Source organism: Mustela lutreola, chromosome 6, assembly GCF_030435805.1.
Source record: "Mustela lutreola isolate mMusLut2 chromosome 6, mMusLut2.pri, whole genome shotgun sequence".
In the NCBI taxonomy this organism is placed as follows: Eukaryota; Metazoa; Chordata; class Mammalia; order Carnivora; family Mustelidae; genus Mustela; species Mustela lutreola.
Genome location: NC_081295.1, coordinates 18790385 through 18807034, shown reverse-complemented (window position 1 = coordinate 18807034; position 16650 = coordinate 18790385). Strand labels below are relative to the sequence as shown.

The following is a 16650-nucleotide window of genomic DNA, read 5'->3' as shown; positions in this document are numbered from 1 at the left end:
ATTACTGGTTCTTTACCAGGAGGCAGATAACACAATTTTAAGGAGGCGTTTAATATATTGCCACTCAGTAACCCAAACTAACCTTCTGCTTAGAGATTACAGAGACAGATTATAAAGAATCTTGGAAGTCGGGCATGGGGGGATTAGATCCCAGGCAACTGAAAGTCGGTCTTTGATCAGGGGAGTTCCAGGGGAGATGTCTATGGCAGAGAATGCTCTGGAGCAGGGACAGATTACCTGATTCAGACAGAAAACATCAAGAACCTTGATTTCAGTTTGGCACTGAGAAGGGGGAAAATACCAGAGATGTTTGAAAGAAAAAAAAAATCAGCATGATTTGACAAGGATGATCCATGGGGTGTTCGGGGCGGTAGTAAATCATGCAGTGAGAACTCTAGTCCTCTCCTTGCTACTGGATTATTTTTGTATTTTGCAAAGTCAAATCAATGGGAATTTGAGAGGGAGAAAAGGCAACATAAGGGATCACGCGTCCAAGAAAGAGAGATGGTGAAGGTCAAAGAGGTTTGTAGGCAGACCAGACATGCAAAAGCTCAAAGCTTTTGGTTTGTCCGGGGAGTTTTTTTGTTTTAGTTTTTATTTCTAATTGATTGTAGAGTGGTTAGCCATACCGAACTCTAACAAGGCCTTCTATTTATTTGGTTCTGTTCTTCGTCTGGAAAAAGAAGGAGAGGAAAGTCCAAAACATTTCCGGGAAACCTACTAAAATTCTTTCAGAAGGTGATGCTAACTTGGATGGGAAAATGATAACCTCAGTTTAAGGCAGTGCTTAGAAATATACACACAGCAATGCCCCAATCCGTGAGCAGCAGAAGATACAGATCTGGGCTTTGGGCTGGCAGTCAGGACAAGAAATGCTGATCGTAGTGTCGTTGGCATAGAAGCAGTATTCGAAGTAATGAGAATGAAACTCAAAATCGATTAGAAATGTGCCGTGACTATCTTCTTATTGAGTATCAGAATGGCATAAAAGTGGAGGACATGCTACACCAGGGCCGAGACAGGACAGGGCAGTGAGAATGTCTGCCTGGACCCGCCAACTGCAAGATACTGACTGCTCTGGGCAGCTACATTTGGAACTTCAAGCAAATTACTTAACTCTCTTATAATTAGAGATTAATTTAATTGATATTTGAATTTACTGTAGCTATTAAATGAAAAAAATACATGCAATACTGCTTTAAATTTAAAAACCAACAAGTGTTCATACCTACCACCAAAATGTAAACCCAATTCCAACTGTAGCCTTAGTGGAAGAATGCCCCTTGTCATCACCCCTACAGGTACAGCTGAGATCCTCTTCCTTCCCAGGCATCCTTACCGTCTTACAGTGGCACTGCGAAGGTCTGCACCTCCCCATCCCTAACTGCACCGTCTGGCCACGTCTCACATCTGGACTTTCTTCCCAAGTGTAACTTCCTCCCTATAGTTCCACACTCTTTGACCTACATTCCAAGTGACTTCACTTCACCCGAGACAGCGCTCACACTTTTGTCCCCAGGGAAGGTAGAGGTTAAGTTCTGGGTGCAACCTAACCACCTTTTTATCTTTTCTTTTCTTTTTTTAAGATTTTTATTTATTTATTTAACAGACAGAGATCACAAGTAGGCAGAGAGAGAGGAGGAAGCAGGCTCCCCGCTGAGCAGAGAGCCCACGACCCTGGGATCATGACCTGAGCTGAAGGCAGAGGCTTTAACCCACTGAGCCACCCAGGTGCCCCCTAACCACTTTTTTATTCAATTACACAAAATCTAATTTGCAGTGACTTTTGTGGATAAAGTTACTGAACATGTATCCAGACTCAAGAATCTGGCTGGTCAGATTCTATGCACAAGCTTGTGTGTGTGTGTGTGTGTCTTTAAATGTTTACTTCTCATTTTATAGATGTGGCCTTAGATACTTCTCTCACAATACATAAACACACTTTCATATCCTTCGGTTAATTTTTAGTGTCTCTTGGGCATTTTCATAGCCTCCAAGAGAACTGGAAACATCCCATAAAATTCTTCTTCTCTCTAAGGCAGCATGGTAGCTAGGGAAACAGGGCCACAGGCTTTGGAACTACCATCAGTGAGATCCAGAACCCAGCCCAGACCACTACTGAGCAGCAGAACTTAAGCCCGTTACACAATGCCTGGAGGGCTTGGTTTGGGAATACAAGGGAAGCAATGGTTTCTACCTGTGGGGCATAAAAGGCAAAGCACTATCACCTAGTGCCTGGTATAAAGTAGACACTTAATAACTATCTGTTGAGCAAAGGAATATCAGTGTCCTTCTCAGCCCATTAGAAAGTCAGCCCAACAGCACTGAATGCACTAGAAGATCCCTCAAACCCGGGCAGGCCTAACTGAGGTCTGGTCTAGCAGTAACTTCATAAAAATGTGTCAATTTATCGACAACAACAAGTGACTTCTAAAGGTTAACATATTCTTTTTTTTTTTAAACTACGTGATCCTTTGGAATAAAAACACATGTTTGATATAACTTTAACTTTAATTTCAAGAAACACAGTTCAAGTATCTCATTCTAGCCAGGAATTTAATCTAGTATTTATATCAGAAAGTATGTATGACTTCCAAATAATAATGAAAATTATCCTTTGTATGGTTCCTATGTTATCACCCCCAAATGTCAACTTTTTTCTGTATAAATTTTGTATTCTCACTTATGCTCAGCCAGTGAATTAGGTAATTCTGTAAGACTAGGAACCTGGTCCTTTTAATGTAAACTGGAATTGCTCAAGTTTATTTACTCGCGTGTTACCTCTGGGAAAAAAGATGGAGGGAGAATTATCTCCCTTCCCCAGCTCAGTTCTTTTAAGAGCTGATATGGAAAGTTTTCAGCCTGTCCCTGGAGGGCAAATAGTACAAAGCCTAGGAAATGCTACTGTAGAAAAGCTTAGATTAAGAATTCCTGAAGAGGGGCGTCTGGGTGGCTCAGTGGGTTAAGCCACTGCCTTCGGCTCAGGTCATGACTCAGGGTCCTGGGATCGAGTCCAGCATCTGCTCAGCGGGGAGCCTGCTTCCCTCTCTCTCTCTCTGCCTGCTTCTCTGTCTACTTGTGATCTCTGTCAGTCAAATAAATAAAATCTTAAAAAAAAAAAAAAAGAATTCCTGAAGAAAACTTTTTCTTTACAATTTATTTTTTTTCCTGCTTTTTGTTTACCCTTCTTAATCTAGAATGTATACCACCCCTTGATAACCCTTTCAAATATAAAAACTTTTGCTAATTCAATTGATAAACCTGAAGAGCAGTGACTAAAAATCGACTCATGCTTATAGTGGTTTTGTAGCAATCACCTATACATCTGGAGGGCATCCAAAATTCCAGAAACTTCTTTCCTATTGTACAGGTGTTAGTCCTTGAGATTCCCAAACAGATAAACAGTGACTCTGATGTTTCCTAACTATGAAAGAATCTTTCCATTTGAATGCCATTGCATAGTTAATAAGGAATACTAAAGTGAAGTCTAAAGTTAAAGAAAATTTCAGTATATGGTACCAATTAAAAAATTAATAAAGCTCCTCCTATATTCAAAATATGAGATCCCATTGCTTTGTCACAATCACTGGAGACCTTATTAGATTCCTAAAATCAGACAGCCCTCAACGGACAAGCTAACACACCAGTTGTATTTCACTCTTCAAACTTTGCTGAGCACCAATTTCCAAGTATCCAGTTTAAAATGGGGATAATGGCATGAGTCCATGGGGTTTGCAGTAAGAGTGAAACACAGGCCTAGCACAGGCTCACGCAGTGCAGTGCCAGGCACGTGGTAAGTTCTCTTGCCTTTCTCATTATGCTTATACATATCTGTAATGAAAGCATACAGGCTAACTAAAAGGGAGCGTTATGAGAGCAGAGCCATTTCAACCTATACTTTTTGTGCAGATATTGACTGCATAGGTGCAACACAACTTAGATAAAGGTTGAGAAAGTGAATGGCTCTTAATTTTAAGAATTGTAATGGATACTACTATTCAGTTAAAATTTCATATGAGAGATTAGCATTGGTATACTGATTAAATATCCGTGGGATTTATTAACCTCAGATGGGTGCTCAAGATTGTTCTGAAGTCTTACTCTACCCCCAAATCTCAATCCTATGTTTCCCAATCCTTATTCCATAACTTCTGTTATGCAATGAAACTTCCACGCTCCCTGGCTCTTAGTCTATGATTTCAAGAACAAACAGAAACCTGGGGTCCCGGTGGCTCAGTGGGTTAAGCCTCGGCCTTCAGATTGGGTCATGATCTCAGGGTCCTGGGATCGAGCCCCACATCAGGCTCTCTGTTCAGCGGGAAGCCTGCTTCCCCCTCTCTCTCTGCCTGCCTCTCTGCCTACTTGCCTATCTCTCTCTGTCAAATAAATAAGTAAAATCTTAAAAAAAAAAAAAAAAAAAAAAAAAAAAGAAAAAAGAACAAACAGAAACCATCAGAAGGGAATGCTCTCATTCTCTCTCTAGTGGATCTGTAGCCGTGCTTTGTAGGAAAGCAACAGGGTCTCTCCAAAGCCAATTTCTCAGCATGAGCCCTCTATGTTCATCCCCTCCTAGAGTCTTAGGGACCTCATCCTGTTCATTACTCCTTTTCTTGCTTATATCTATGGCATTTCCTTTCTACTGGATAAATTTCCAGGGCAGAGCAACTCTGCTCTAATATCTTTCATTCAAGACAACACAACCCAAAACAAAAAAGTATTATTTCATCCTTTTCTAGTTACAACCTATGTTTTCACACACTTTTACCCAGTCAAGCTTCATAGAGAAAGGGCCATTTATGCTGCCATCTTCTTCTTTACTCCTCAATACTAACTCTGGATTCCACTGTCAACATACTGTAAAAATGGCTCTCGAGTCTGTAACTAGTCATTTTCATATTCTGTATACAGAATGCTGTTCTAAAACCAGCGAAATACAACGGCAACTTTTCAGTCTTCCTTTTATTTGACCTCTCAACAGCATTTTACAAAACTAACCACTTCTCTTTGAAACAGATCTCCAAATCACATACCCACCCCCTTCTCCCCAACCCCCTCCCCCCGGCAACCCTCAGTTTGTTTTGTGAGATTAAGAGTCACTGTAAACCTGGTGATTCACAGACCTGGGGATAAAAATATATGTATATAAAAAATATATGTTTATAAAAAATAAAAAATTAAAAAAAAAAAAATATTTAAAGAAACAGATCTCCACTGATTTTCTTGACACCACATTTTCCTAGCTTTCTGTCTACTCCTTGGGGGTTCCTTCTCAGTCTTCTTTGCCACCCAGACTGCTTTTCTACCCAATCTCCTTTTTTTATTCATTTTAAAATTTGTATTATTTTATGTTATTTTATTCTATTTCTTCAGCTCTTTTGAGGTGGAATTTACAAATCTCTACCTAGCCTTGCAAAGCAGAAGACACGGAGGGTATGACTCTGCATTCTTTTGACTTTCGCATGTTCTTGGCTTCAGAAAAAATGTATATATGGAATGGTCACAAATCTATATATATTTATTTTTCAAACCAGTCTTTGAGCTCCAGACTCTTATAACAGCACATTTAACTTTTCCACTAGGATGTTTTATAGGTTTGTCAAAACGCGTCCCAACGAATCTCTCCAGCTTCCTCCCTTCCCTCCTCAGGCACATTGCTATTTCCTCCACCTGAACATAACCCTCAACCTCTGTACTTGACTAATGCCTATTTTCTCTTAGGTTTCTACTTAAATGTCACTGCTTAAAATGGCCTCCTTCGGGGTGCCTGGGTGGCTCAGTTGGTTGAGCAACTGCCTTTGGCTCAGGTCATGATCCTGGAGTCCTGGGATCCAGTCCCACATCGTGCTCCCTGCTCAGCAGGGAGTCTGCTCTTCCTCTGACCTCTCCACTCTCACACTCTCTCTCTCAAATAAATAAATAAAAATTTAAAAAAAGGGGGGGGCCTTCTTTAACCCTCCTAACTTAATTAGACTATCTTCTAGCACCCGGCAATTTCCTTCAAAGCACACGTGACCACTTCTAATTACGGGTCCATTTGTGCTTTGTGTTCAATTCTGCCATCTCCCTGACTTTGCTCCAGTTCCCTCCTCCTCACACTTACATGCTTCTAACATTCCATGCAATTTGCTTATTTATACTTACTAATTTTTTGTTTTTCTCTCCACTCTAGAATGTAAATTCCATAAAGATTTCTTGTCTCTTTTGTTCGCTGATATGTTCCGAATGCCCAGCACATGATAGGAACTCAATAAATATCTGTTTGAATGTATGAGGACCTATGTCTGTTTTATTGTACCCTATATCCCAAACTAATCAATTTCTGTGGAATTAAAGTTCCGGTAATATAAAATCTAGGATGAAAGATGGAACACAGTGCCATAAACATGGTAGGATGTCATATTCTGTGAATGATGAATGAATGCTAAATTGAATGCTTTCAGATGATAAAGGCATATTTATTTAGGAATCTAGAACAGTGGCCCTCATCTTTTTTCTGGATTTTTGTTTGTTTTAGCACACAGTGCATCTTGCGTTTTGTTCTTTTTTCCACATTCTAAGAAGTTTTAAGAGAGAATATGAAGTGGAAGCTACAGGAGAGGAAAGACTGTGCCCATGTACTTTTGGTATCAGCTGATGTCTAGCCCTCTTCTGGTACTTAACAGGAAAAATACATAAATAAAATCAGGAACAGATGAAGGGGGACCTACCCGGTGGTATGTGCCATCAGGTAAGAGTTAGACAGCACCGGGCGGTAATGGAAGAAGCTAGGACCTTGGAATCATCAAGCGGGTGAGCTCCCTTCAAATCTCTACCATCTGACAAAGTCTGACGACTTTCCTGGGCCTGGTTTTTCATCTGGTGAGAGGATGAAACCAGATGACTCCTAAAATGTAAGTTCCCTGAGGCTAGAAACTGCATCTGTCTGGTTCACTGGTGTGAAAACAAGGCTTACTTAGATCAGCTTGTGTGGCACACACTAGGCCCTCAGGAATTTGTGTAAATCTAAAAATTCCTTCCGGGGCTAAGATTTTAAGGAAAAAATGACTTTGAGGTATTCTACATAAATAGTTCTTTTCCTAGAGATTATCATATGCAGATTACCATCATCTTAGAAACCTCAGTGCATGGTGAAAAGAATACAAATAAAAAATAGGTGCGTTTCCTCTTGGTGAGTTGGGCACAGGCATTGCCTGTTTTACTTCTTCCCTGTGAATTCTTGAGTCCTGAAACAACATTTGCATAAATAATCATATTTATACGTTTAGTCTTTTATTCAAAACCTTTAGCCCTGGGTGCGAGAGCACCAAACTCCTGAGGAACTAGATACTCACGCTGCACAACTTGTACTGGTTCCAGTCTTGGCGGTCCTTCCCTGCCATTAAGTAGTTGCCGGGGCCGAACGGCCTCTTCCCGTATCTCAGCCCCTTCCTTCCTCACCCCATGCTCGGCCTTCACCCATCTCCCCGACTCGCGTCTTTCCCCCGGTTGGTCCCACGCTGGGAGAGGTTGGGAGAAACTGCCCCAGCGCTCAGCGCCCCCGGCAGCCGCAGACCTCTTTCCCCATCAGTTCCTGGGGACCGCGGGCTTTCCCACCTACTCTATAAATGAGCTTTCGTTATCGAAAGGGAATCACGTTTTCTACGGCCAACTAGGGACAGCTCGTGGAGAGCGAATCTTTGCATCTACACTTGTTTTCTAGCCCCGCAGCTGCTGCGGGAATTGATTGGTTCCCTCGTGCCCCCGACGCTTGGGGTCCCCCCGCGCTCCGCCTGGACCCCGCCCCCTCGCGCAGCCATCTGCTTCGCTGTCTCGCTGTCTCTCGCTCCGCAGCATCTCTTTCCCCTCCACCTCTCCCTGCTCCCCCCGCCGGCTCCGCCCCTTTCCCCTCCCCCCGACCCCCCTCCAGTCCAGGGCTCCGAATCTTTCGTGGCCGTTGCCAGGGAGACCGGCCGATACCAGGCAAATAGGCATTCGAGAAAGCAAGGGGTGGGTGTGGGGGGGGGGGGGAAGCTACACGGCAGTCTGGTAACAAAGGAGCGATAAAAGCAGCCCCCAAATGGAGGGCTGGGGACGCGTCCGCGAGAAAATCCGAAAGCGAGCTAGCAATCACCCCAAGTTAAACCCAGGAGGGGGATGCAGAGGAAGGGGCAGGATTCACGTTGGGGGTGGGGGAAATCAACAGCCTTAAATGAGCTTTTGAGAATCGCCGGGATGGTGGTTTTGGATCAGCCCAGCTGGCTTTTCAAGTTGGAACTCCGCTCGTATAAGGGATTCGCGTCCACCTCCGCGGCTGGGGTCTTGGGCCAGGCCCGCGGGCTCCCTTAAGGGTGATAATATGTTTGGCAGGATACACTTCTACGGAAACGTCTCTCCATCAGCTCTGGGGACTATGACTTCGAGATCGAATGATGCATCTGAAGGCAGTGGACAGTGAGGAGACGAAGCTTCGTGTAACGATGTACGGCTTGGTGATTTGCAAAGCAATACTTGAACAAAGAGTTACTGGCTTGAACCAACCATCTTTTTCACTCAAAGTGTGACCCATTTCCCTGCAATAAGCAGAAAATAAAACTGCTTGAGAATTCAGAGCCAACACCAGGAGAAATGAACCGTTCTCTCGACTGCTTCTCACGTCCATAAGCGAAAAGATTATTCATTTCAAGATTACTAAATGTAAACGAGAAAAGGGTCTAATGTGGAACGAGAGAAAACTTTGGGAGTAAAAATGTAGGCGGTAGGAGAATGTTTATTAGGCTGTATCCTTGATTTTTTTTTTTTTTTTTTTTTTTTTTTTTTTTTTTACCGCCTCCTCCCCTTCTTTAAATCAGTGCCTTGCCTTTCACACACAAATAACGTCTGGTACTCCCGTGGCAAGGGGTGAGATGGAGGTACTCTGTGTCCCCCTATGGAAGCTTTTTCTCCAACCCCAGCTAGACTTGGAGCGTTCAGAGGATCTTCTTGCTGTTTCTCAACATGCAGTTTCTCCTTAGAACTGTGGTCGTCAATCCGGTTGTTTAAAATTTCATCGCCGCTGCCTCCCTCCCTTCCAGGAGCACACTCGGTTGCATGCATACTTACACATGTTCGGAAAGAGTCCATCCGATCCTGGCAATAGGCTGGAAAACGATTCATATCTACGCGAATTGCATCCTAACCGTACATATGGATTCGTATACTCAGAGGCTGTGTCTCGTTTCACCATAGAGGAACATTGTCATTTCTTATAGTGATAAAATGCAAACTGTTGTGATTTTTTTGTACGTGGCCCTCGCTTTATATTGTGGGGTGGGGGGAATCACTCATTGGGAATAGTCGGCGGTGGGAGGAATTCGATGAACGTCGCAGGCCAGTATCGAAATATTTTATTTCATGCCAGTGTGGGATAGGGTAGGGACTGTGGCTTAGGCTCCTTGCCGCTTTTGCATTTTCCACATCTGGCCTACAGACCTAATTCTAACTCGAGATGTGGTTTGATGAAATTCGATCTTCGTGGTTTAAATACCTTTCAATTTGGAGCGATTTAACATTTGCAACCGTTAAAAAAACAAACCCTGTGGAGTATCTGTGAAACCATTATGGAACACGGAGAAAGAAAACATGCTGCATACAAATACCAACCATTGTCTTTAACACTCGCATACACACACATACACATAAACACACAGGGAAGATGGGGGAGGGGAGCGAGTGGAGAGAGACAGACACGGATATAGACCGACAAGAGTCAAAGCGAGTCAAGTTAACGCTTTCTCCGCCCCCATCCACAAGTACCCCCCTCCCGCGTTAATTAATTCCAAACAAAGCAAGCCAATCAAGTGATGCATTATTATTTTCCAGCAGAGGAAGGCGAGAGGCATGTATTTTTTAATTGATTTATTTATTTGGAGGACATTAATTCTCGGTCTGAGGCTGATTTTCAAACCATTTGCAAAGCGCGGCTCCATTGTTCGCCGGGCGCGCAGGCTCCGCCCCCTGCTTTGTGTGCGGTGAGCGGATTGGCCGGCGCGCGCGGGGGCCGCGTCAGCGCCCGCGAGCCCATTCATCTGTGCACTTGGGCGTTGGACCCCGCATCTTATTAGCAACCAGGGAGATTTCTCCATTTTCCTCTTGTCTACAGTGCGGCTACAAATCTGGGATTTTTTTATTACTTCTTTTTTTTTTTAAACTACACTTGGGCTCCTTTTTTTGTGCTCGACTTTTCCTCCTTTTTTCCCTCCCTCCTGCGCTGCTGCTTTTTTATCTCTTCGACTTAAATTTTTTATCCGGAGTGTATTTAATCGGTTCTGTTCTGTCCTCTTCACCACCCCCACTCCCCCCTCCCTCCGGTGTGTGTGTGCTGCTGCCGCCGCCGCCGCTGCTGCCGCCGCCGCCGCTGCTGCCGCTCGCCCCGTCGTTACACCAACCGGAGGCTCTTTGTTCCCCCCTTGGATCTGTTGAGTTTCTTTGTTGAAGAAGCCAGTATGGGTGCCCAGTTCTCCAAGACCGCTGCGAAGGGAGAAGCCACCGCGGAGAGGCCCGGGGAGGCGGCCGTGGCCTCGTCGCCTTCCAAAGCGAATGGGCAGGTAAATTCTACCTGTGTTTGTGGTCATCTCGTTGGTGTCTTTCTCCAGTCCCGACGCTTCTCCTCCCCTCCCGGTCGCGCCCTAGGCGCGTTCGGCGGAGAGAGGTGCGTGGCCAGATTCCAGTCTGAAAGTTGAATGGAAGGCGATAGCCTAAATTGTCCATTTCTCATAGGAGGTGGCCGGGGGGGTCTTCTCCTCCACCCCAGAGGAGTGGTTCTCGGAGAATCCTGGCAAATTCTTGTGTAGACGAGAGGCAAGAAGTGATAAATTGTCTAAAATGGCGTGTTTGGAGCTTGGCAGAACGTGACTAGCTAGGTGCTAACCCCCCCCCCCCCCCAGTCAGGTTGCATTTGTGTTTGGTGGGCACAAAGGTGTTTGGGTGGCTCTCGTGTTTGTTGTCGAGACTGGGTCGCTTTCAACATTTCTGAGCTGGTGGGATGGGGGGGGCCAGGATGGGGGAGAACGGGAATGGTGGTGGAGAAAGGCAAGGAGGGGAAGAAAGGCTGTCTTATTGTATGCTGAGGCGGCGTGCCCCGGGTTCTTGGAAAGGTAGCTGGCCGCTGGAGCTGGGCTGAAAGGTTTCGGTATCTTTCCGTGGGGCTTTCCCACTGTTGTAAATCTCTATTCGTCCGCTGTCTGTGCCATTACACACCCATCCGACTTTTACATGGTGTCCCTGGGGTGGGAAGACTCGGTGGGTCCTTGGAGAGAACCTGTCCAGATGGTCAGTAAGAGGCAATTCGTGTATTTCGGTCGGGATTGTTCGTGTGCGTGGCGGCGCCTGGACCACTGCGGGGGGCCGCCCCAGAGCTGCCCGGACCCAGGCAGATGGCCACGGTTGGGTGGGCGCGAGAGGTCGGCCGTGGGTGGCTGCTTCGCAAACACTGGGTACCCACCACGCCTCTTTTCCTAGAGTAGAGGCCGTGTAGCTTCGCCTACTCTAACCTAATGGGGAAGGCGAGCTCTGCCAAGAGACTCTGAACCCGTTAAAAATGCAAAATGAGCCGCCGTGGCGCGCCCTGGCTTCACAGAATCGCTGGCGAAGGTGGGCGTGGAAGCCGAGGCAAGACCTAGGAATTAAAGGGTTTCCCCCAGCCTTGTTGGTTTTGCTCGGACCAGAACGCCTGGAAGCCACCTGAGCTTTGTTTGTGGACTCGGGGCTGAGCGCTCCGGGCTCGGGGGCGCCTCGGCCGGCGGGCAGGGCCGGGCTGGGCAGGGCGGGGTGGCCCCGCGGCCCCGCCCCTCCGCCGGCCCGCCCGCGCCCGGCTCCGCGCGGTGGAGGCGCAGCGCCCCCTGGCGACCCCAAGCCCTTGGCGGGGGTGGGGGGGGCGCAGGGTCTTGGCGCGCGCAGCCGTGGCGCTTGTGGCTGGAGCGCTGGGATGCCCCTGGGAGTTCTCGGTGTCTTGCAGAGCCTCTCACGGTTTAGGGAAAAGAGGGCTGTGTAGGGCTCTGGCTCTGTGCCTTCTCCCAAAGGCCGTCTTGGTGTGTATCGTGTGTTACGTGGCTCTCTTTTTGCAGACCCGGGAGGTGGAGGCACGAATGGGTTATCCCTTGCTTTCCAGTCCGGGCCTCGGCACTTCTAAATCCGAAGGGCATTTGTTGAGTGGTCGACGCAATTGCTGGCTCTTTGGGGCGGCCCCAACTGCACTGCTCCGTTTCTTCGGAGAGCTCCTGTCTAGGCAGGCAGCCCCGGTCCCCCCCCCCCCCGCCCCGTCAGGGGATGGAGGGACTCCCAAAGCCACGGGGGCTCAGGCGGGGTAACTGGTCCCCCCCCCCGGCCCGGGGGTGGGGGCGGCAATGGCGGCGCCCGGGCCGCTTCAGTGATACTCCCGCCTTCTCTGCCCCGCAGGAAAATGGCCACGTGAAGGTAAACGGCGACGCCTCTCCCGCGGCCGCCGAGCCGGGCGCCAAGGAGGAGCTGCAGGCCAACGGCAGCGCCCCGGCCGCTGACAAGGAGGAGCCCGCGGCCGCCGGGAGCGGGGCGGCGTCGCCCGCCGCGGCCGAGAAGGAGGAGCCGGCCGCCGCCGCCCCCGAGGCCGGGGCCAGCCCCGCGGAGAAGGAGGCGCCCGCGGAGGGCGAGGCCGCCGAGCCCGGCTCGCCCTCGGCCGCGGAGGGGGAGGCCGCGTCGGCCGCCTCCTCGACGTCTTCGCCCAAGGCCGAGGACGGGGCCACGCCCTCGCCCAGCAACGAGACCCCGAAAAAAAAAAAGAAGCGCTTTTCCTTCAAGAAGTCTTTCAAGCTGAGCGGCTTCTCCTTCAAGAAGAACAAGAAGGAAGCGGGAGAGGGCGGGGAGGCCGAGGGCGCAGCCGGCGCCTCGGCCGAAGGCGGCAAGGACGAGGCCGCCGGGGGCGCCGCTGCAGCCGCCGCAGAGGCGGGCGCGGCGTCCGGGGAGCAGGCGGCGGCGCCGGGCGAGGAAGCCGCGGCGGGTGAGGAGGTGGCGGCGGGAGGCGACCCGCAGGAGGCCAAGCCCGAGGAGGCCGCCGTCGCGCCCGAGAAGCCGCCCGCCAGCGAGGAGGCCAAGGCCCCCGAGGAGCCCAGCAAGGCCGAGGAGAAGGTGGAGGAGGCCGGGGCCAGCGCCGCCGCCTGCGAGGCGCCCTCAGCCGCCGGGCCCGGTGCGCCCCCCGAGCAGGAGGCGGCGCCCGCGGAAGAGGCGGCGCCCGCGTCAGCCTCGTCAGCCTGCGCAGCCCCCTCACAGGAGGCCCAGCCCGAGTGCAGTCCGGAAGCCCCCCCGGCGGAGGCGGCAGAGTAAAAGGGCCCGATTTTTGAGATAATCGAAGAACTTTTCTCCCCCCGTTTGTTTGTTGGAGTGGTGCCAGGTACTGGTTTTGGAGAACTTGTCTACAACCAGGGATTGATTTTAAAGATGTCTTTTTTTTATTTTCCTTTTTTTTTAAAGCAGCAAATTTTGTTCCCCCTCCTTCCCCACAGATCCCATCTCAAATCATTCTGTTACCACCATTCCAACAGGTCGAGGAGAGCTTAAACACCTTCCTCTGCCTTGTTTCTCTTTTGTTTTTATTTTTTGCATCAGTATTAATGTTTTTTGCATACTTTGCATCTTTACTCGAAAATGTAAACTTTTCTTTGTCAATCTATGGACATGCCCATATATGAAGGAGATGGGTGTGTCAAAAGGGATATCAAATGAAGTGATAGGGGCCACGATGGGGAAATCGAAGTGGTGCGTAACATTGCCAAGAATAATGTACCACTAGAAACGATGGTGTAAAGGCTTAGTTTTTGTTTTTGTTTTTTTTTTTAAAGAAAAGTTATTACGATGTATTTTGTGAGGCAGGTTTACAACACTACAAGTCTTGATTAAGAAGGAAAGAGAGAAAAAAAAAAAAACACCAATACCCAGATTTTAAAAAAGATCATAGTCTTAGGAGTTCATTTAAACCATAGGAACTTTTCACTTATCTCATGTTAGCTGTACCAGTCAGTGATTAAGTAGAACTACAAGTTGTATAGGCTTTATTGTTTATTGCTGGTTTATGACCTTAATAAAGTGTAATTATGTATTACCAGCAGGGTGTTTTTAACTGTGACTATTGTATAAAAACAAATCTTGATATCCAGAAGCACATGAAGTTCGCAACTTTCCACCCTGCCCATTTTTGTAAAACTGCAGTCATCTTGGACCTTTTAAACACAAATTTTAAACTCAACCAAGCTGTGATAAGTGGAATGGTTACTGTTTATACTGTGGTATGTTTTTGATTACAGCAGACAATGCTTTCTTTTCCAGTCGTCTTTGAGAATAAAGGAAAAAATCTTCAGATGCAATGGTTTTGTGTAGCATCTTGTCTATCATGTTTTGTAAATACTGGAGAAGCTTTGACCAATTTGACTTAGAGATGGAATGTAACTTTGCTTACAAAAATTGCTATTAAACTCCTGCTTAAGGTGTTCTAATTTTCTGTGAGCACACTAAAAGCGAAAAATAAATGTGAATAAAATGTACAAATCTGTTGTGTTTATTTATGTTCTGATAAAATGCTGAGACTTCTAGGTCGTGAGGGTAATTTTGAGGAACATCTTGCATGCCATCAAGAGTAAATTTTCTTGTGGTTTTTAATCTGAAGTTTCCAAACTGAAAATTCATAATCGGCAGTGTCAGATTACATACAGGAAGATCTTGAGACATTCCATGTCTGTTACCATTTACTTGCATTGACCTTGAGTTTTCATTTAAAAAGTCAACAATTATTTTTATCATAATTATGTAGCATGTCAGAATGAATCACTTAATATAAAAGTGGTATGACCCGACGACTTTTTAAATGTCCTGTGAAAATTTCATAAAATACATTTTTTTGTCATGCAAGTCCAGAAACTTGAGTGAGAGTCTATTTAATCCAAACTGCAGATGGGCCACAAAACTGGACAAATGTGTTTCAAAAACTGATGGTGTATTACCTGCCGTTGTAATTGCTTAGTGCTTGGCTAATTTCCAAATATTGCTTAGATTATGTGTTATACCTTAGGAAACAGGTTTATGTAAAGAAGTAATGGTGACGAATGGGCAACACTGTCAGTTTATGGGCCTCCAGTACTTGCCTCAATTCAGTAGTTGCAGTTTTTTTTTAAATGAAAGTAGTGTGTTAGTATCTTGTTACTCAAAGGAAAAGATAGAGAATAATACTTTCTTATATAGTAATAATCCTTACTAGTTTTCACCTTTGCTCTTACCACCCCTAACTGGATTTATTTTTTTTTCTTCACTGGATCCTGAAATGAATTTGAAGATAAAGGTGTGTATCAAATACCATTACTTCCTTAAATGCAAAGGTAAATACACACACCTGTTTGCTGTTTTTAAGCGGTATGCCTTGTAGGGTTCACGGTGAGTCAGTGAACCACATTTGTAACAAGCACCAAATCTTAAAACTCCTTAGAAAAATAAATTAGCTTTTGACATGTGCTATTAATTGGAATAATGGATCATAAATAATAGTTCATGTCCTCTCCTTACCAAATACCCTCTCCACTAATAAAAATAGCATTTGGAAAAGAATGTACTTTTAGTTAGGGAGTATTGATCTTGAAGGATGTTTGAAAATTAAGAGTAAGATCTGGTAACCAAAGGACTGCTTTATGGGGTCTTTCCAACCTCACCAACTTTTTGCTCAAATACCTGCTTGGCCGAGTATAGGGCCTACTGTGTGGGAGGACTCCCCCCCCCCCCCAAAAAAAAAATGGATTTTAAAAATTAACTCGTGAGTAGTCAAAAATACTGTGTAGCCAACTATATTGCTAGGCTTGTTTTTTTAACAGCTGGAATTAAGATGCATTATTTTGATTTTAATTGCCTAAAACACTTTGGGTGGTATTGATGGAGTGGTGGATTTTCCACCAAGTGCTTAAATGAAATTTGACATATATCTTTTCATCCAAAGTTTTGTACATCACATTGTTTTCTAATGGAAAAATGTTAATATGGCTTTTTGTATTACTAACAATAGCTTTGAGATTAAGGAAAAATAAATAACTCTTGTACAGTTCAGTATTGTCTATTAAATCTGTATTGGCAGTATGTATAATGGCATTTGCTATGGTTATAAAATACTTCCTCTGGATTATAATTATCATTTGATTCAATTACTATTGCTTGTAAAATAAAGTTTTTCCAATTGATATAATCAAGCTTGCTAAAACAGGATTTTTTACAAATTTAATTTTAAAATGCAAATTTTAGAGGAAAAACTTAAAATCTTAAGTGTTGATGGTAAGTATAACTATTACTCAGCTTAAGGGATTTGGAAGGTATGCTTAACATTATACTTAGGATATATAAATATATCCACTGAAGGTGAGTTCTATGTTAACAAGTCAGCTAAACATTTTAATGTTAGGGCTTGATAATATGTTTAAGAAACAATGCAGTGTATCTACATTTCCCTCTCATGTATATAAACAATAAAATTTTGCAATTAAACATTTGGGGAAAGGGTCCTTTTTGCATTCATATACTTTGGAAAGGGGATGTAGTTTATTTAACATAACTAAGTTTGCTTTGAAAATTTTAAAAATGGTTTAGTATCAGGGTTGTTTGCTTTTATTTTTCTTTCAATCATTCACTGCTATA

The 16650-nt window shown here is 45.5% G+C and overlaps 1 protein-coding gene and 1 long non-coding RNA gene across 2 annotated transcripts in view; one reads left to right on the top strand and one right to left on the bottom strand.

The window, feature by feature from the left end:
• LOC131833486 (uncharacterized) overlaps positions 1–7719 on the bottom strand; it is a 47750-nt gene extending 40031 nt beyond the window's left edge. The window contains exon 1 of the long non-coding RNA XR_009354488.1: positions 7332–7719. This is a non-coding gene — a long non-coding RNA (uncharacterized LOC131833486). The remainder of the gene's footprint in view (positions 1–7331) is intronic.
• Positions 7720–9973: 2254 nt separating this feature from the next.
• On the top strand, positions 9974–15744 carry MARCKS (myristoylated alanine rich protein kinase C substrate). Its single transcript, XM_059176809.1, has 2 exons — positions 9974–10562; positions 12412–15744. The coding sequence occupies exons 1-2, from the start codon at positions 10461–10463 to the stop codon at positions 13309–13311; spliced, it is 1002 nt and encodes a 333-aa protein (XP_059032792.1). The 5' UTR covers positions 9974–10460; the 3' UTR covers positions 13312–15744.
• Positions 15745–16650: the final 906 nt, after the last annotated feature.